The sequence below is a fragment of the Poecilia reticulata genome, linkage group LG13 (assembly GCF_000633615.1).
Source record: "Poecilia reticulata strain Guanapo linkage group LG13, Guppy_female_1.0+MT, whole genome shotgun sequence".
Classification (NCBI taxonomy): domain Eukaryota; kingdom Metazoa; phylum Chordata; class Actinopteri; order Cyprinodontiformes; family Poeciliidae; genus Poecilia; species Poecilia reticulata.
The window spans coordinates 4740224-4762180 of NC_024343.1; the positions used below are offsets into that span (position 1 = coordinate 4740224).

A 21957-nucleotide genomic window follows, 5' to 3' on the forward strand; every position below is an offset into this window, starting at 1 on the left:
ATCGGAGGCGGAGCCGCGCACAGGATCCTCCGCCCTCGCGTTCGTCTGCGAGCCCCTTGCAATTACCTGTTTGAGCAGAGCTGATGTGAGCGCGAGTTGGCGAGCACATGCCACGTTGGGAGAGGAGCCAACACTAACCAGCGCGAGGGAGCGAAGCGAGCCCGGCGCGCGAGGACTCTTTGATTTAATCCGCCTGCTTAAATAACAACAGTAAAAGAAAAAAAAAAAGAAATAAAATTGTGAAGTGGGTTTTAACAAACCTTCGAATCAGAAACAAAAGCTGACTAAGGATCTGTGAGAATCGCCAGGATGATGCACTTGTTGTCCCTCCTCTTCGCGCTCCTGTGCCAAGGTAAGCTAATTTCTTTTTTAGTCTGGGGTAACTGCATGGTGGTAGGAGAGGCGGACTCAGGTAAATGCGTGAAAAGTGCTTTTGTCTTCCTCGCAGGTGCAGTCACAACTTCAACAACAAGAAATAAACAGAAACGACGAGGTTTTAAATCACATTCTTAAGTTTGAGCTCTCGCTGATAGACTGTTTGCTTTAGGATAGGTCCTTCAAACATCTACATTTGACTATAATTCCCTCACTTGCCTTTTTAAAAAAATCAATATCAACTCTATCGTATTTCAAAAAAGATTTCCGGCTTATGTCGATAGGTGAGTTATTACTGTCTATAAAGTCATTATGTGCCCATTGTGGATCTGTGAGGTGGTCATCACTCACTCCTGATATGTGCTCAATGATTATGATGATCTCATTAACATGAGTCATTTTTCCGTGTGTGTTTTCTGTCCTTGTTAACAAGCAGGCTGTTGAGACCGAATGATGCCGGGCTCCTGTATGATTTATGATAATTATGGGCTGTCCATGCGAGGGAAGCATTCCTTACATGCTCTGTCTAGTAATTACACATAGGGATGTTGGCAGGAGTGTAGGCTTGTGTGAGTGAATGGATCCTTTAGTTTTAGCAAATCAAGTGGAATCTTTTGTTTTTAAGCCAGAAAGTATGTAGTGAAAGTGATTGTCTTCTTTTATGAGGAGGGAATACATTTAAATGTGGACAAAGGATGTGCGCCTCTGTGTTTTGCACATGTTTTGCATTTGTGGACATGTCTGCGGCTCTTTGTAGTTTTCCATTTTGTCTGCTCTTGTTGGGTCAACAGGTAGCAGCACCATGTGTTCTCATCACAGCCTGGCTGCAAGCAGAAAGCCATAAGCTCAGAGCATTTCCTGGGATAAGAGAGGGGCGGGGAGGTTGATCCCACTCTGCTCCCCTTCGCCTCCCTGCTCAGCAGTGGTGCCTGTTGTTGTAAAAGAACACCGCGAAGCACCTTTCAGCCCAATCCAGGTGCTTCATTTGAATGGAAATTTTTAAAAAAAAGAAAGGAAAAAGAAAGAGGTCTCTTAATGGCTTTACGTCATTGTGTTGCTGCGGTGCGGCGTGGGCTTTCAGATGTCCTCCAGAGTTTGGTCATGATGCGAGCAATTAAATAGTTGAAACATTTTGTCTTTGCTCGCAAGATCGCGAGAAAAGCAGTCACAGTGATTAACACGGTGTGAGAAAACTACTGAAAAGCTCTCGCTAAACATTTGGGAATGGCAGTAATAAGGCTGCTGCAGAGCTTGTTTCATGAACTGTTGGGGTTTATTTGATTTGAAGAGATCACATTTATAACAGCTGTGAGTGCTTGAGCTTCAAACTCCGAGCAACTGCTTGCAACCAGATACAGCAGGAGTCAGTCCTGGGACAAATACTCCAGAAAGATGCATCTGTTTTTTTGTTCACTGCCTCAGCTCCACCCTTCCCCCACCGTCGCTCCCCCACCCACCCTAACCACCACTCCCTCTTGCACTGCCAGTCCCAAACAGACAGACAGACAGTGCCTCGGTGTCACAGCTGGTCTTACTTGTCGGGCAAGTGGGGGCTCTTCTCTTGCTAATGGGCTAATCTCGCGCTGGGAGGGGGTCACCCAATTCCACCTGAGAGTCATTCACTCGCCACTCTTTCATCTCCTAACTAGGTTATGTCAAGGCTTGCCTGATGTTTGAATCTCAGGAAAAAGGGATTGAAGGGCTTTAATTGCATGTTTGGGTTCTGCGCTTAATTTCCCACAACTGTTCATTTGTGCCCCGTCTCTTTTGAAGACCGCTTGCAGTCGGGTTTCTTCCTTTTGAAAAGCGATTCCTTTGTGCAACTCGCAAGTATTGTGCCCCCTTCATGCAAAATTCAGACGCAGTCATGAGAGGTATGGGGAGCCATCCGAATCATGACTGAACAGAAATCCCGGAGCTTTACTTCCCATTTCGATATGCTGTTTAACTCTTCACCTCCTAAAACACTTTTCTGTGGACTGGAATATGAAAGTGGAAAGCTGCCCAAGTGGCGTGATGCGACTAGAAATTAAAATCGACCTGATTAAGACAAAAAAACAGAAACACAAAAATGAATAGCTGCACTTTTATTTTGGTGGCAAGCTTTGACTTGAGGCTCAGTTAACATATTGGGTTGATAGCTCTCCTGGTGACTTTAATTAGTTTCACTCCAGATTAGTTGGATCTGGAGGCTAAAGCTGGATGGTAGTTCAACAGAAGCTAATGTCAGTGTGGACATCCACAGTCTTCCAACAATTCCCGCCTTAATAAATGTCATTGGGGTCTCTGTGAACACTTGTTATACGGACGTTTGAACCTCTGCTGTGTTTACAATTAGGTGGTCATTTGCAGAAGAAGAGCTGATAATTATTTCCACAGGAAATTGAGGTTGGAGGGGGCAGTGTTCCACCAGTGATCGTCCTGCGTGAAACATATTCTGAGCGCATACAGAGCATACAGAGAGCTTCCTAATGGTTGAGGTATAACATGATGTTGATATTTAAAAACACCTAAATGCTTCCCTTCTTGTCTTGTATATGTGAAACCACTGTGTAGCATCTCATGAGGTGTACCTAACTTTGCAATAAGTAAGGCAGTGTAAAAATCAATAAAACAGCATTCACTTAGTCCGATAAAAATCTGCTCCTTGTCCGAACAGGGTTGAGTTTTACCAGAAGTTGCGCGCGCTGTTAGCAACCATTCCCCACTGCGAAGAGATAAGTGCGAGTTGAACGGGAATAATTAAGCATTTGGAAAATTACAGGCAGACTGCAATTCCGATAAAAAACAAAGAAAAACAAAAATGCCAAAATGTAGCAATTTGTTCCTACAGACTTCTGTTTCATACAACTTGAACCTCTAAAGGTTCATACTGTTCTACAGGAAGAATATTTCTGTGACAGGTAGAAATTGTTTCACACAGGAAGATTATCGATGGTGCACCACCTCCTACCTCCACCTCTGTGTAAAAATTCATTGGGTTCTCTATGAATAACAACACATATAAAGGTTATAGCAACTTATAACATGACTTGTGACTAAACCATTATGAAGTTTTTGTTTTTTTAGTAGACTACAGTAATTTTAAGATGGTAGAAATCTGCTTTAGTTTTGGGACGTCTTGGACTAGCCGTTAGCTTCAGGTTCTGTTCAGCTACTCTAAATATTCAGACTTCATGTGCAAATAACTGCACATGACTGCAGATGTGAAGTCACATTAATGACCTAAATATTTGTACTGTAGTTGAACAGTGTGAACGTTTTGGGATTTATCTTAAAGGGAAGTCTGTATTGGTCTTTTGTTTTTATTATCTGTTAACTTCAGAATCTGGCACAAGCTATATGCTAAGTAATCGTAGGATTACACCAGATGCAAACAAGGCAGTGGTTTAAAGGTCAAAAGAATAACAACTGTTTGAAATAATAGGATTATTTTTATCAGAATTGTTTTAAGATGGTAGAAGTCCATTATAGTCATGTCACTCTCAAGCTAGCTGCTAGCTTCAGCTCCTGGGACCAACTTACCTAAATAATCATCGGCTTCCGTGCAAAATCCTGTTCAGTACAAATTTGACTGTGGTCTAACATTTCTTTAAATTGAGAGACTACAAAAGCTATGGGATTTTTTAGATTAGAGTCATTTTAAGACAGCAAATGTTCTCCTTTCGTTGGTCCCTCCTGGACTAGCCATTAGCTCCAACCTCCAGGACAAATTATGCAAATAACTACCTAATGCAAAAATGAAAGCAGTTTCAAGGCTTGTTCAATATCATTTGTGTATATAAAAAAAGAAACAACCATTGCATTCGAGACTGAAGCCATTTTAAGTCATTCTTTTAGCTCCTTTTGGTGTAGCTGTGAGTCTCAACTAATCTGGATTCATTCTAAATAAATAAGCCAAAGGAGCTGCAGTATTAAGTTTGCATAACCTTGCTTCAGACATTCTAAAATGTCCCTTTAAAGGGAATAAATGGGCTGCAAAATCCATGTAGTCTGACTAACAGCATCTTAAAGGAACAAAGGGAACATCAGCCCTATTAATCCACAGTTCCCCTCACTTCTTATAATAAGAATGCTTGAAATGCTCCCAAAAGTGATATCTATGCACGTTATTGTCCTGCTGGCTACTTAACCCAAATTTAGCTGCTCATGATGTCTCTCAAAAGGCTCTAAAGACCTCTTAGTGCTTAGTTGCGAGTGAGAATGTGAAGTGGACCCCCCTTTTTTTTTTCTCATTTCACACAGTTAGCACACTTGTGTTTTGGATGAAAAAGACCACGGATAAAGGGAGGCAGACGCTATTTCTTATACAAGAAGCACAAAGAAAGTGAGATATAAGAAGGAGACAGATGTTCGCTGCTGAGAATAAGGTTTGTGTGTGCTTATTTGTGTGCACCTTGCGCTCCACTGGCCTTGATCAGAATAAGAAATGAGCGGAAAGTCTGAGCAGAAGGCAGAGCTGTTGCTGGTGGAGAGAAGAGGGGAAAAAAAAAAACAGCGAGGCTCCTTTTAAAAAAAGGAAAACAAAAGAAAACCTGAGGCCTATTCAGGCTGGTGAGGTCATACTGTAAATTAAAGCAGCATTTGAGGCTGGGAGCCCTATGTCATTTCTCACCAGGGGTCCAGGATTCCTAGCATCGCCCCTGGTAGCAGCGCTCCATGACCAGACCATAACAGCCAAGCCTAAATTATTTTCCCCCCGATCCGCTAGCTTCACTATTAAGATTACGACAAACTAAAAGTAACGCAAAAAACAACTCAGAGTACCGACGAAAGGAGAGACACAGATGTTGCGTCATTTTTGATTAAAACTCCCAAAAGAGCCGGTTTTATTACACATCTAAAAGTGGGTAAGCACACATTAGAGCGGCTCGTTACCCTGCTCTACTTCTCCGAGACGGAAAAGACGCTTCAGATACCGGCGTTTCTAAGAAATCAGGCCGGTGCGTCTTCTCCTCCCTGGAGAATCGATGCTTATATCGTGTGCATCCTTACCATATGGTGCTCTGCTTTGGGTCTGCTCATTAATACTGCACACCTCAAATTAGAGGTAGACTAATAATATATATAGTGCAGATGAGGACAGTTTTTTTTTAAACTGTAATTTTTCATGTTTAGAATGTACTCGGCACATTGATTTTCTTTTCTTTTTTTGGTTCTTTGTCTGTACCCCCTTACACAGTGAGCAGTGAGTGGGTGTGCTCAGGCTTGTATCTACCCCACAGCAGGACACCGAACAGGTGGAAGAGTGTTGGTTTTTTTTTTTTTGTGCCTGAGGAAGGGGGGAGGGTATCTCTTTATGATCCAATGCTTGTGAGTACAGTTGTTGGAAGAACAGCTTGTTCTCATCACTCACCTTGAGCGGAAAGATAACTCCAAGTCTCATTTGTTCGGGACTCTTAAATAGATTGTGTCTTTTTTCTTTCTTTTTTTTTTTTTTAGATCATTTTGACTAGTAGTGTAGCAAAGCATTCAGCTCTTGAGATTGAGATTAGGAGCACAATACTGGATTCATGAGGATGAAACCCAAAGTTTGGCAATGTTTTTGGGAATTTCAAAATTCCTTTTTTGTTTTAATTAATCAATAATAAATGTTGGAAAAACCCATCACTCAGTTTAGTTTGATACGTCTGCCTATTTTTGTCTTGTGTTGATGCCTAAAAATGATTGAAATTTCTCCTTTTTATATAATTTTTTCACAATCTGTCCAGTGTAGTTATAGAATTCAGGTTTGATTAGTTGAAGTATTTTATATGTAGAAAAAACTTGACAAGCATTTTAGCTTAGCAACAGTGAGAAACTACAAAGCACTTGCAGTAAGTCAACCATGATTTTCTCTCATTGTTCATAAGTTGTTTGCATTGTGAACATCATACATTAAATATTTATTTTTTCTACTATGCAGCCAAGATGAAATGGTTTAAAAATAATATTTAGATGTGTGTTGTTGGCCCAGTTGCTACTTCTGTTAGCCGACTCTCTCAATCCATCTGGGGAGGAGAACTGTGGTGTGTCCTCTTTTCATCCAGAAATGCAAACATCCTTTAAGTCAGAATTACAACTGGGAAACTGAACCCAAAGCCCAAAATTAATCAACAGCTCAGCATACACACCTGCAGCTGTATAACTTCTGTATGTTCCTTTAGTTAGACCACCTAATATAGATACAAATACACTGTTATTGACTAGCATTGTCTCTAGTAGTTGGCACCAAATTATCCTACTGGCATTCAGACTTTGATCCAAGCCCCTGGACAATTCAGATGCTCCACTTCTTCCTCTTGCTTCCAAGTCAAGGTGTGTTCACACCAACCCTGTTTAGTCCGCTTTAATCGAACTCCAGTTCACATTTGTCTAGAAAGTTTGGTTTGTTTGGGGAAATGTGAATCAATTGAACTCTGAGGAGGAGCAAAAATAAACTCTGGTCCACCTAAAAACCTAACTCTTGGTTTAGTTTAAGTGAACTCTGCTGCGGTTCAAATGCGTATGTGAACGTCGAATAGACCGGCGACCACTCTAAAAGTAGAAAGCGAACAATAAAACTGGGCTTTCTGGGTGAATCCAACAATTGGGTGAGTCTGACGCTAGCGGAAGAAATGTCTCTTGGTCCTTTTGCTAAAGACAAAAAAGAAATCCTGCAACCGCTTAAATCTGCTTTACATTTCATAAGGAAGAAAGTTGCGCTCTGTCTTCTTCAGTGAGTTTTTTATGTCATTTCCTTCTGTGATTCTTGGTGCACCACAGGCAAGTGAGTGAACAGGTTTTTAAAAATTTTTTTGTTAGACACAGTGCAATGTGAAAGCAAACCGCACCAGAGGATAATGTAACAAATGTTTTGGTCCCCAATCAAACTGATGCTACCGGACTATCAAGAATCTCGACTATCAAGGTGTAACAAAGTGTAAAGCATCATTGTATCAGTGTTTGCAATATCAAAACCTCAACATATTATTTGAAAATGTTGCGATTGTTAATAAATTCCAAGTGTAATGAGTTCACAGTTTGCATGCCAATAAGATAATCCAATTCGTAGGATGGAGTCTTAAAGCATTAGATTCCCATATCAGACATGGATCAAAGTAATTATTTAAAGCGAATCACAAGGCAGATTTCACTCTGATTAAAAGTATTGTGGCGTTTTTTTGTTGCCAGATCTCGTACCAGAAAACAGTTACACTCCTAGCTTGAAAATCTCATCACCTTTCAGATGAGACGCCACTGTGAAAATACGAGCCAACATGTGAACATGCTGAATTTTCTTAACATGTCACACAGAGCAATTCCCTTTCTGCTAGGTTCACAGAGCTGGGAGACTTATGACTGTCCTTGCCTTGAGAAAAACAAAAGACTTGTGTGGCAAAAGTAATCACTCTCAGGCGACGACTCAATAAAGGAAGGGTCCTTTGTTCGCCCGCAACAGTTTTACACACAGGATTATCAGTGAAAACAGCGGCGAGTGAATCTTAATTACGCTTTGGTGATTGGCTTGCCCCACTTTGAAGGCAGAGCGTGAGAGATATATTCAATTTTAATCATCTCTGCCAAAACTGCCTTTTCAGCTGCTCGTTTCTGATGTAATTAGCCGGTCAGGTCCAAAAAAAAAAAAGTTTGTTGGGAGTTTAGCTCATTATTTAGTCTTCACAAATCGAGTAAAGTAAAAATAGAGATAAACAAAAAATAATTCCCCCCCCTCAACATTTCCTGACTTTTCTCACCACTCACAGGTTTGCCTTGCAAATGGTTTATTTGTTATCCAAGAGGAAGGAGTAAAAAAAAAAATCTATTGTCTCTGCTTTAAAGACTTAACAGCAGAAAGGTGACTGCTCTGCACAGTTGTGCCTCTTTCTCTGTGTGGGAACGCGCCACCATTGAAATGCACGAAGCCAGTCTTGGATTTTGGTAAAAGACGAACGGTGCTCTGAAACTCTAACCCTTGTTTCGTGGAGGGGGTAACAAAAAAAAAAGAAAAGAAGTGAGGTTGTTTCTGTCTTTTGTCATTGACGCATCCCCCTCCGGCTTTCAGTGGATTCCTGCGGACTCCTGCCGACTGTATTGTAAGGGTGGCTCTTTTTAAACAAATGAGTATATGATAGTGACTTCTTGCTCCCGCTTCTCTCTTTGTCATTAATATGGAACAGCACATACCCCCTCGGAGGGGGAGGAGGAGGGAGGCGGCGCGGAGTAGCTGCCGCCGGTCCCGGCAACTCACATGTGCAACCTGGAGAAGCGGGAGGAGGGAGTCTCTCTGCTCCGTATGAAAAGCCTGGTGCCACACCCATCCCTAACAGGGCCTAGATCTTTGTTCAAATTTTCCATTAGTCGTTGCTCCATTTTAATGAATTCTTCGACTGACTCCCTAACCCCCCGCCCACCCCCCATTAAATGTGATGGTAATGAATCACGAGGACAAATGAGGAATACCACAAATTGGCAAATCGCATGTATACGGGAAGCTACAGGATATTTGCTAATGCCACTTTTTGCTTTTATGAATAGCGTTTAATGGACTTCTGCGGTCATGGTTTCTGGATGAAATTAGAGATAAAGTGGTTCCCGTTGCTGCTCTCCTCCTGGCATAAAAAGTAAAGATGCACCGATCCACTTTTTTCACTTCCGATACCGACGCACATATCTGACGTTTAGCATTGTCCAATATCAAGTTGATATAGAAAATCAGCACTGAATTGACTTAAAATGTTTCTTTTTTCTCTTTTTTTTTTAAAAAGAGAAAAATGTACTGAAATACAAATGTATTTGATATCTCTTCAGTCCAGCGCATCCAGATCATTGCATCTCCATATAAAAGTGGGTCATAGTAGTGAACCTTTAATATTTATGCCTTAGTTATCCTTTCTAACTATTAATGAGTCTCCTGGCATGCGAGGAGTTTTCATTTCGTTTATATAAGACCCTTTTTTTTACTTTGTACTTTTTTAGAGGTTAAAGAGAGTCAAGAAAGTTGATACAGCTTTGGTGCAAAAAAAAAAGGTGAAACATTCATTTCATGCCTCGAGGCAGCTAATAAAATGACGAGGAGTTTTGTCTTGCGATTCATGCATGAATCACTCTCTTTTGCAAGAAGTCTCTCTATTCACTCTGTTGCTGTCAAGCCATTTTTTTTTTTTTTGATTCATGAAACATCACGCCGCTTCCATCACGTCCCAACCCCTGGGAACTTGGAAACAACGGTTTTGTGTCGGCATTTGACCCCCAAGTATTCGCATTCTTGCCGTTTTAAAAGCGGCTTCTTTGTTGCGCCGCTGATGTCCACCATCCCTTTCTTCACAGGCTATGGCAGCGCCTGGAGCTATTGCTGATTATAGTGGTGCAGTTGAAGTTCTTGGAGACAGGGGTTCTCATTCAGGGAGGCTCTCTGTCACAGGGGAAGGGCTTGTAGAGAAGATCTCTGCTTGGAAATTAAAAGCATCTTATTTTGGCAGTATCTAAGCAGCAGATGTAATGAAGGACTAAATGGTTAGTCTATCTCACTTAGTCTTGTCAATACACTTTTGGCTCTATTGAATCTTTTCAAGAAGTCAATAGTGTGCCTTGGGGAAAAAGAGATTGAAATGGTGTAGCTTCCCAACAACGGTGAATCACACATTTAACAAAAATTTTCTGGTAATAGACATGAACTAGTAGTGATCAAGGTATTACCAGCCAAAGATAATCTCCATTTTCCTTTAATCTCTTTCCTTCCTGTTGTAATTATCTTTGAATCGACTATAGCACAAACTCAGTTTTATTTTAATTTAACCTTTACGTGTATAAAAAGCATTCAGAATGAAACGGCCTGCAGCATCTTTAATAGTAATAGTCTAATGAATGTTGTAGGAATTATTAGATTATTCCCATTTATTAATCTCAGCACATCTTCCCAGCCTTTGTACAATTTTTAATGAACTCCAAAAAAAGCTGCTGTTTTATGTGTTTATAAAAAAAAAAATTGTTTTTCAGTTTTGATTCAGATTAAACACAAATAAGATCAATGATTAATTGAACAGTGATTATTGAATTTAAAGTTAACTAATTCAGTAACTGATTAATCGTTAACCAAAATATAGAGACTCTTTTTAAAAAAAAAGGCAGTTTTCTAAAACAACAAATATTTAGAGCAGCAGTTTAGCCAAAAATGTCCAAAAAGTACATATATTTTGGTGGAAAAAAGGTGGAAAAAAATAAAAACTGTAAACATGTTTTACCCAGAATTCAAGTGGGATCCACCTGGTTAAAGTTCTGTAAAAAACTCAAATAAAATCCTCGTAAGCACTTTTTACTGTCCAATTATTAATCACTTAATTCAAAAAATAATCAAATGTTTATCTCTACACTGTATTGCTGTTAAATTAAGCAGAAAGAGCTGAGCTGTTCTCGTGTTGTTTTTTTAGCTGCAGATTCATCTTTTCCTACAAATGATCAAGTGTTCATTAAAGGACTTCTTATGTTATTGCATTTTAGCAAAAAAAAATCTTATTTAAAAAAAGATTTGAATTGTTTTCTTTGCATCTTTTAATGTGTTTTTAATATTGTATAAAAAAAAAGGGTTAAATTGCCTGATTAATCGATTACTAAAATAATAATTTAAGGGCTGTAGCCCTTAAAGAATCAAATTTGTCCTTATTTGACCAATTAGCAATTGAAGCTAATTGAGAGAAAAGTGGCTGATTTTCATCACTGACTAACTGATGGGTCCATCACAATTTAAAACATGAAAACCACTTGACATAAAAACAATTGAGAATGATGGGGTGTTTTTTGGCACTAATGTACTACCATAACACTTGTATATTGGTCTGAGGGAAACTATTTTGACTTCAAAGCTTGGCTGGCTGATTGGTGCTCCACTCAAACAATTTCTGCTAAACTACCAGAACAAAGCAGATTATAAGAAATCTACTTTCATCCTCAAGTTGGAACACCTTTTGGCCACGTCTCAAAATAAGCGACATGTTCCACTGAACATTAGTAACGCTTATCCAGGGGGTTTGCACATTTAAAACAATTACCTAACATTTATAAATATGCCAAAAATACAAGCAAAGGATAAACACTTGGGGTGATTGGTCATAAAGTAAGGAAAAAAATGAGATGTGTAGCTTGGGGAAGTAAAAAAAAAAGTTTTAACAAAGTACTAAAACAGCCAGCTTCATAAATTATAATCCCTTCTCCCCATCCCATTTAAAAGCATCTTTCTTTTTCTTGCATTCTAGTCAGTGAACAGCTAAGACTTCCTTTTTGGCTTAAGGGCATGTCTTTTCTAATGAGAAACTGCCAAAAAAAAAAAAAAAAAACACAATTTTGTGTGAGGAAATGTAATCCTCACAACAGCTTACTGTGACTTGAAACTGTCTCGTCACTTACAGGCAGCGGCAGAGTCTCCTCCCCGGTTCAGATTCGCAGGCCATGTATCTTGGCTCGCGCCCTCCTTGTGGACGTGTTAGATGTTTTCTGATAAAGTATTCTTCATCGCTGCTAAGTATTCAGCTGCCTCCTCTGCCAGACCCTACGAGGGGAGGTGAAGAGATGCTTGTCTTGTAATTGGATGCAAAACTTAATTTTTCTAATGGGACGTATTAGGAGGTCAGCAGCCTGTGCGCACCTGGAGTGAATTTCAAAGCAACGCATAACCCCCCTCAGGCCCCATTTATATTCAGGTTATGGTGCCTTTTTTCCCTCTCGGTACAAAACAAGAAACAGGTGTTGTACGATTCCAGTTTAGTGATTTAATACAATTTAACAAGATTGTTTTTAAGTCTGCTAAATCTGTGGTTTGAGGAGGAAAAGAAAATCAGAATATGAAAGACGCCATAGGATCAAGTAAAAGATGCAGAAAAACTGAGACGTCGTGTTGTGATCCGCTGAAAACAGACCGAAAATCTGTTCAGAAGAACAGACCCCCAGGGTGCAGCAGCTGGGATTTTCTGCATTTTTTTTTCTATTTTCTTTGGAGAGGAAATCTTAGGATTACCTGTCTCATTGTGGAGGACTTGCTGTAGCACGCTCACATAAACAAAGCCAACACGAATGACTACTCCGAACCGAGACGGCATCAGAGCCACGGTATGTTTTTATGAGCATGTTTACCCAGATAATATTATATTGTGGGTTTCAAATAAATAGATGAGTTTGTTCTCTGCTCAAGGCTGCATCCTTTATTCTTTTTTTTCCACATATCATGCTTGAATGAATCCGTTTCTTATTGAAATGTCTTGTAGTTAATGCATTTTCATATCTCAGGCCATTACATCTGCTGGTAGCAATGTTCGCTTGTAAGAGTTTGTTTATATATATATGTATATATATATATGTATGTATAATTTTTTTAAATCTTTTATCCTCCCTATAGGGTACTTGGAATGACTCTGCTTTCCCTCGTGCATATTTGAGTATGCACAATACTTCTTTAGTTTTTAGTAGAGATGTGCTGATCAGGTTTTTTCCTGCTGATTCTGATCACCGATACCGATCACATAATTATTATTTTTTTAATCATAAGCACTACTGGTTACATTATGTGGAAAAAGGAACCATAAATTCGCCTTATTTTAGTGTTTTTAATAACTTTTACCAAGAACAGAACAAAACAGGCATTGTGTAAATTGTACTGCTATCGGTAATACTGTCTTTAACAGACTGAAAACATATGAAGGCTCTGAAGAGGCTAAATAATAATAATAATAGTCAAAATAAAACCTCTCAACATTGCCAAAAAATTCAAGTATAAAACTTAACATTCAAAGGCAAATACAAGATCCATTACAATAAACAATCCTGAGTTACTGAATGAAAACGTCTTGATAGCATGGCGGCTGGCTGATTACTGCTAGTTCTGAGTGGCTGTTTCTGCCTGAGCGGACTAATTATGCAGAACAGGGAGGAGATCGATTATTTTTTCAGAGATTATCCGTCTCATGTTAGGACAGCGAAAGTTTTAATACGTATGTAAAATGTATTTTTTAAGTTAGATGCTGCAGCTTTAAGCAGAGGTTCGGTGTGTGAGTCACTACCAGGTGGAGCAGAAGCGGCGCTCCGTCTGTGAAATATTACTACCTGTAGCGCGTAGCAGCGGTTCAACAGCGAGAACAGAACCAGCGTCTTACATCGCAGCTCKAAGACTTAAATMATTTTGCGGGTTATTTGTTTAGCTTTCTGACCGTCATGCTAATCCGGGTGAGTGTTTGTAGCTGTGCGCTGCTTTACCTGCCATCTGATCCTCCATATGTCTTTTTTACTGCAGTGAGCCTCGATGTAGCCAAACTTCGTCAAGTATGACATTGTTTTTWTGCCATATTAGATTCGTCGTGCTGATGCATTTTGACCTGCTTCACCCCACTGCTTCAATTTTCCACCGTAACACGCAAACTTCCCGATTTACTCAGTGCGATATAGTTCCACACGACATCGCTTAGGATTTGTTGCTACGCATTTGCGCAGAGTGAAGGAAAGAGGAGACCAGCTGAACAGGCAGGCTGCGAAATGAGATGCAGGTGATCGGTTTGTGTGATCGGCAACAAGAGACCGTGATCGGCGATCACCGATCATACACTTTTTCACGGAAATCGGCCGATTATGATCGGCGGCCGATCGATCGGCACACCTCTAGTTTTTAGTTGTAAATCTGTTCGGCAATCTGATGAAAACGGAACTATAAAAAGTAAAAGAGTGCCCACAAAAGGTCTGTGGCCCAGGGATCTAAGAAAATGATTTCTTGTATCATGTCTTAATCCAAACAGTATGTCCCTGTTTAATATTCTCATTTCCTTTTGAACCTAAAGCATTAAACACCAGCCCCATACAGAGAAATGGAAGATTTGATGCAAGCTAATATCCCAACTTTGACTGTGTGGTGCAGTACAGTGGTTTGAACACAGAGGGGGAAACAAAAAAAGCATGTCTTTCATGTACTTATAAAAAGAGTCTCTGTGTTAACCACAGGTAGTGACCCAATTCCTAACTGTTTCTGGAGGCCGAAACTGATACTGATGGTTTCTCAGAAAGATCTGTTTACCATCTGAGACAGTACTTTAAGTCTAACGCGGAATTATAAAGAAAATGTTGACTAAATATAAGGAATCTGAAGGACAGATAGTTGACTTATGTATACATTTATCAGCAAGTAATGAGTTTTGGAATTTGCTGCCCAATAACTAGATTGACAAACTCTTTCGAAGCAAAAATCGAATCCTTTTTGATAATAGCAAAAGTCTAGGTATTCAGAATAAACTGAGTCATACTGGCTCTGTACAAAATTACTTTCCCAGCCAACATTGAATTGACTCAGAAAATAGTTCAGTAATATTAATTTAATATCAATCTTTATCCGTAGAGCACTATTCAAACACGAAGAGGGCAACGCAGTCAAAGAAGGTAAATAGGAAGCGATGAAAAACAAGCAAACCAAAAAGTCGTCATAAGCTAACTATGGCTAAAAAGAGAAAAGCAAAGAAAAAAATGTCTGTTTTCAGAGGTGTGTGGTTAGAGGAACTGAGGAAACTTTAGCAACCCGCTGGAGTTAGTGTTGTAGAAACGCCTCGGGATTTCATTGTTGATGCATCACATTTTAGTCCTGGTGATTAATAGCAAATTTAAGCCATTCTCATCTTATAATGGATGAAACTTTCTAGAAACTTGTTTTAAGTGGAAGTAAATATGGAGAAATTAGGTGCATATTCTGAAACCTCAATTTCCATTTATTCTTTTAGTGCATGTGTATTGGGAAAGACTGTGAAACATATAGCTACTCTGTCATGAAATGGTAATCTATTTTTGTTGTAACACTTCCATGTTTTCTTTTGCACATTTAATATTTTCTTTATAGTCTTGGACTAAAAGTTAAATGGTTGGTACACGGTTTCAAATTAGTAAAGTAATCATTAGCTGTAATAATTACAAATTAACTCATGTTTATTTGTCATGTTAGCCATTCTTAGCCTTCAGCCTGCTGAGATGAGTTAAACTTCATCAGTGTAGATTGTGAGTTTGCATGGCATATTATGACATTTAAAAAAGTTGACATGCATAAAAGGTAATGCTGCAATGGTATTTACTCTATATTCTGAATAAAATGTGAGGCAAAATACATTAGTCTATAGGAGTATTGGTTTCTGCATCAATAACTGCCTGTCAGACCTAATATAGAATTAGCATAAAGAAGTTTCTCAAAACTAAAATGCCTGACACCATTAGTGTAGCCAGGTTAATTGCTTGTTTTATAATTTGTTGGACCGTTAAGGTTCCAATCAGCAATACACTGTTTTCACCACTGCTTGGGCAGGTTTGTCTGCCAATTTGTTAGCATCAAACCGAAAATATCAGTTAATAAATGAACGATTTTATGAATTCAATGGAATTTTGTGTACTTGTTCAGTCAGACAGGTTCAACAGTAAAGCTCTTTGCACTGTTCCTCCAAATCAATTTCTTCTCCTGTTCATATGTTGAATATTTGGCGCCACCTGCTGAGTGGGAGGTTTATCATCTGTATCGACACAGTCCAAGAGCTCCAAAAGGTCACCAGAGTGTGAGTGTGAACTGTGGCTTTACCATAGGGCTGACAGGAAACACGGAGTTCTCCTTATAAGAAGCTCTATAGTATTGCTTGTTGTCTCCACCTGGTGGGAAAAACAGCCAACTTGCAGCGTATTTTTACATTTTACAGAGCAAGTTCATGCCCTGTCGTTATTTTCATGCGACTAAAAATTTTTGAAACTTTTAAACTTTACAAGAGGCCTTTTCTTTACTTGTACTTTCTGAAATTGTCTCTTAATTAAATTGCAGTCCCAAATAACCTACTTCGCCGATTTGCTGTATTGCCCTTTTATATTAATCAGTCGCATTTGTTGCATTTTAAATGACTTTTCGAAAACGCCAATGAAACAATGCTGTTTTCAAATAAAAAGAAAATGCCAGCAGTTCTCCTCCATAAAATTCACACAAGGCACCCCTATTGAGTTTGTGGGTTCTCGTAAATACCTCGGCATTTTTATTGACGCAAGTCTTTCTTTAAACTCCCCTGTTGAATATATTTGAAAGAAACCGAATCTTTGGCTGGCTTATTCTTTTCTCTTCAGAAATAAATCATGTTTTTTCATTTAATGCCAGAAACAGCTTGTTGCTGTGACCTTTTTACCTCTTATTGACTTTGGTGTCATTGTTTACATGAACGTCTCTGTTAGCTCTCCTCGCTTGTTTGATGCCGTTTGTGAGGTTTACAACAGGCTGTAAACACCTCACCATTATGCTCTGTATTCTCTGGTCAAATGGTCATCAATTTCTTAAAGCAGACTTGTCTATGGCAAACAGAAGTCAGTTCTGGGTTCCTACGCTTTAAAAAAAGATTATCTTATACAACAGCATGTGCAGCTGTTCAGTTTGACTCCACCTAGGAATTTTAAGCTAAGGATAGCTAAGCATTTTGGGAAAATGTGCTCTTGTTTTGACAGTGTTTTTTGCACATCTGGAGACTGAGATTTTAGCCTATTTTTCTTATCAATAGAGCTCAAGCTCTGTCTTTTTCTGTTTCCTGATGACCTGACCATTGCCTTCCTACACTATTTCACTTGATTCTAATCTCGCTTACAGAACAGTCTGGGATTTCTCCCTTTGACTTGGATTTGTCTGGTAGAATTAATCAGCGATTAGAAGGAGATGTTGTGAACGATGATGTTGATCTTCTGCTCTGTTTATGAATTGCAGTTTTAGCAGTGGCAGGGCAGGAAGTGAACAAAACCATCGAGTCTGTTGGCCACGCCCCCAAATATTAAATTAACATTAACAGCCATCTTCACAGAGGGGGATGGCTGTTTACAGGGCAAGCAATTTTGGTCATAGCGTCAAACATACGTCACAGATAAACGTGATCGATTGGGTGAAATGTTAAACTTCAACACAGTCCACGCCTCTAGGAAGCAATCATTTCTTAATATCCAAGAGCCCAGACTCTCTGTATAAAGCCTATAACCTATGACCTTTGGCTGGTTTTTACTAGACTACTTTTCTGATGCTGCCACCTCAATGAGCGTGGTATGTTGGTTGATCTTAGGATCTTAAATAACATCTAAGGGTGTTATTTTTCCACTATACACCGTTTTATGCATGAAGGCTAAAAAGTTTAGTTTTGGTGTCATGTAGCCAAAGCACCTTCCACTATGAGACTTGTGACAAACTGCAGAAGGGAATTCTATTAATTAATTTATTTATTTCCAAACAATTCACCAATCTTTTCACCTTTTCATCAAGGCTAGGCTTTTGTAGTCCATGGATAAATAGTTGTCCTGTCAACAGACTCTACCATAATAACTGAGATCTCTACAACTCCCCCATCACCCCTTGGCTTCGTTTCTGATTAATGCTCTCCTGATCTGGCGTGGAAGTTAGGTGGACAAACTCTGCTGGGTAGGTTTGCAGCTATGCCATGATATTTGAAATTTCAAAGTTTAGGTTGTGAGATGTTGAAAGCTTTATGCTCCTTTATAATCTAGCCCCGCTTTAAACTTCTCCTCAGCTTTCTTTCAGATCTGTCTTGCTGATTGATCTGTAATATTGTCTAACAAACATCTGAAGCTTTCACAGAACAGTGACCTCAATACCGACTTTAAGTTACGGAAAAGTGAAATTTTATACTTGCTGCTTGACTTCTGAAGGTAATTGGTTGCATTGGATTTCATTAAGGGTTATTTATCTGTAATGTTTGTGTATTTAAACCTCCTGCAGTCCTAAAAGGGGGTCCAGTGGACCCTGCGTGAGTTTTGTTCAAGGTTGTTTTTTGTGTGTGACTGTGTCGTTTTGGGAACTGATGATCTGACGGGACACGCCCTTTACTTCTCCCCTTGTCTGACCGTTATGTCTGCTGCATTCTTCCTGTGCGTCGCGCTAGGATCGCAGTTTGGTTAAACATGCACTACTTGTGATTGCTACTTCACAATGAAAAAGGTTTAATTGTGTTAGTACTTTTGCAAAGTATTGTAGTTCTTTTTAATTATGAAGCCATCTTGAATTAGTTTTAGGTTAAAAAATAAGCCTGAATAATATTATGAACACTAAATGTACTGTGTGAAACTTGTTGTTTTCTGTTAGGAGCTTTTCTCTGGGCTTACCCTGCTTTTGTCTGACTGTCTGCTTCAGAGGACTTTTCTGAACCGGGTTTTTAACTCTTTCTTGCTTGGAGGTGGAAAACCTGAACGGAACAGTTCTACTGGGGTTTTTACTTCTTAGCACTCGAGGCCACATTTCTGATATCTTGAACATCTTTCATTGGTCGAAGAGACGTTGGCTGCCTATTGACAGTTTTTTTAAGGGTAGGGGCAATTTCTTTTTTTTTTTTTTTTTTAGAGAAGTGGTATGTTTCACTGCTGCTCATACATTTCACAATCAGACAGATCTGCAGGGCTTTTTTTTTGCCCATTTCTGCTTGTATTCAGGGTGTACTGCACAGAATAGGAGGGGGTGGTGAAATAGTGAAACAACAAGGTTGATGGTTAAAAGCACTTACCTTGATGTATGGCTTCTCCTCATGTTGCTGTGGAAGAGGAAAATGTAATAGGCACAGCTAATAAAATTTTTAAAGGTTTTGTGTTCTCAAAATGACTGTGACATGGACTGAAATGGTTGGTTATTTAATTTTGCAGACATAAAAGGACAGCAGAGACTAAAAAGGATGATTGGGTTTCTTGCAGTGATGCACCAGTGAGTCAGCCAGAGATCAGAATCTCCCAGATTCTGCTAGAATGACTCTTATCGGCGATCGTCGGGTGTGATGTAGCAAAAAACTCTCAACTCCCACGTGATTTGGTCTGTAAATTTATCTTTCAGAAAAATCAGACTAAGGTTACAAGCAAGATTAGCACTGAGAAACGTATTTCTCTTCTTTACAGATTTCTTCGATTTTTACCTTTTGGTCATTCTGGGTAAAACTTCTCCTGTCCAAAAATTAACACAAGACCTTCCTCACTCTTTCATTCAAAGCAGCTTAATAATCTCCAGGGGTGTTTTCACAGTAGACTGTGTACAATTGGGATCAGAATGGCAATGTTTGGTACATTTTTATCTGGTGCAGTTCGCTCTCACACTGCACCGTGTCTAACAAACCAAACCCTTTTAAAAACCTGCCCAAGCCTATGCCTCTGGTGCTGCACCAACAACCGATGAAGGAAATGACACAAAAACCTCTAAAAGAAGATACCAAGTGCAACTTACTAATCTATTTATCTTTGGTTAAAGACCAGAAACCATTCTTCCTTCTTGTGCTTGACTTACACTTTTGCTTTGGTTGTATTTACCCAGAAAATACAACCAAAGCAATTGGTATTTACACATGGAGGATCAGTGTGACTTTGCTGGACCGCACACAAAGTAAAAAACTTGATGGGATTCAATTGACCCCATCTCTTAAGACTGCGGAAGGGTTAAAATAAAAAATTTAAGCCACAATTTAGACTTTCAGGAAAATTAGGAATCAAATTGGTCAGAAAAAGCCTAATTGTTGCATCCTAGTTTATTATGGCAGTTGTACGTGCTACAGTATTTGACAAAAGCAGCAAACACTTTTAGTGTCATCTTTTAAACAAGTTCATTGTGCACAAAAACCCACTTTGTATCGTTCTAAGTTTCCCCACTTGTGCAACCTTCCACCCAGTTTGTGTTAGCAGTCATCCCACCGAATAATCCAACAGTCCTGAAGTTGAAGGAAACCTCGGCGGCGTAGCGGCGCACGTTAATCTCCAGCCTTTCACAGCGCTCCATCAAAGCAGATGCTCGGCCGTGGGTATTAAATGCAAAACCACACAGATTTGATGTGCAAGCAGGTACATAATCCTTTGTATGTATTATCTGCATTCCATGTATTTCTCTCACCGTTCTCCGCGCTGTTTAGCCAGCAGAGGCTTTAAGACCCCCCCAGTGCCTAAAAAACTGAAGCAGGACACGATTTAGAACCATCTTTTTTTTTTCTTTCTCTCTAATACCCACCAGCCTTATTGGGATGAACCACACCGTTTCACAGTGAAGGGTTAGAAGGTCAGCTCTGTCGTTACGAGTGCACACATACGACATTTTACCCAACTAATGCGAGAGTACAGCTCTTGCTCTATTAACAAAAGGTGAGAGCGACATGAATCATCTGCTGAGCAAATTTCTGCCTGGTAGTTCCTGTTGTTTACAGCAAAACAACTTAGAGGTTATTAATGCAACAAAGCAGGTGCGAAATTCAAACACTAATCAGACTTTTTTTTTTTTATATAGATATTTCAATAAATCATTCTGTTCATACTAAGACAATGTAATCCACGTAATATGTGACGTCTAATGAAGCGCTAAAGGGACGACCATTAGAAGGGTTCTCGTTCCACCCCCACCTGTCCAATTTTCTCTGCCCGGCATTTCTTTCTTTCTGTCTGTGCCAGGATCTATTTGCTCGCAACAGGATTGTGTTGCGGCAGCAAGGTTTGATTGGTATCCTCAGGCGACACCTGACAGGGTAATATGGTCATACAGATAGCCTAATCGTGAGCACAACTGCTCCCTTGTGACCAGTGGGGGGCTTCACATGTTCAAAGGATTGTCTGCCGTCGGGTGGTGCACGGGGTTGGGGGCTGGCTCTGCCTGGGTGGGGCTGTGGAGGCAGCACACACCGGCAGACGGGTGCTTCAACAAAAGCTCGTAGCAGTTGTGTAAACAGTTTGAATCTGTAACTCCCGGCTGTGCTAATATCTCAGAGTACAGTAAAAAGAAAAAAAAAAGAAAAGAAAATCCCCGATTTTAACATCAGTAAGAGGGGACTGCATTTTCTTTGGCTTCCCTCTCAACCTTACTTTTTTCCCCCTGTTTGTTTGCACATGCAGCCGCTGAGAGATGTACCTTACTGTCATTATCGACGCATCAATTTAGTTAGAAAGTAACAGCAGCCCGGGTTGTCATGGTTTCATCTGATCATCATATCGAAACCTCTTTTATATATATTGTTTAAGTAAACCAAAGACAAATTTTGTCTCAGATCATGTTTGGGATTTCTGGTCAAATCACCAAACTAAATAGTTCATTAATACTTTGGTCACTGAAGTCATTTTTAGGTACAAATGCCAATCAGCCTCATAATTTGAAGTTAGAAATTTGTGCATTTTTATTTGGTGACCAAAGTTAGACCTGTGGCCCTTTAAAGAATGTATATAATTTAGTCTGCACATAATATTGACACTTTTTAGGACAATATTTACAGATATTTGAAAAAGATGCAGACTGTAAAATCTTAAAATGGAAACTGTGATGAACATTTTTCTATGCTTTCACTTTCCATTCACAGCAACAGGATCACAAGCATCCAGTCAATTTTACTCAAGTACAGACCAATCCATTTAGCCAATTTAGCCATGTCCTGTTTTTGCTGTTGAGAATCTGTCAATACGTACTAAAACCAAAATGAAATTTTAAAAAAAATCCCCGTAATTTAGGAAATTGTATTGTTTTCTTTTCTTTTACTATTTAAAAAAAAATACTTCTAACGTCAACATGAGAAAAGTGTAGAGTTAATCTGTTGACTTTTTTTTCTGTTTACCAATTAAATTGGAAGGTGCTTAATAGAACTTGTTTTT

General features: G+C 39.4%; 1 protein-coding gene across 3 annotated transcripts in view; it reads left to right on the plus strand.

Annotated features, from left to right (window-relative positions):
* Positions 1 to 41: 41 nt before the first annotated feature.
* LOC103474221 (CD166 antigen homolog A) overlaps positions 42 to 21957 on the plus strand; it is a 69566-nt gene continuing 47650 nt past the window's right edge. For 2 of the 3 annotated variants that reach the window (XM_008425043.2, XM_008425042.2), the window contains exon 1: positions 42 to 352. In XM_008425043.2, coding sequence (XP_008423265.1) covers positions 310 to 352 — 43 coding nt within the window. In that variant the 5' untranslated portion in view covers positions 42 to 309. The remainder of the gene's footprint in view (positions 353 to 21957) is intronic. The other variant, XM_008425044.2, reaches the window with a different exon arrangement.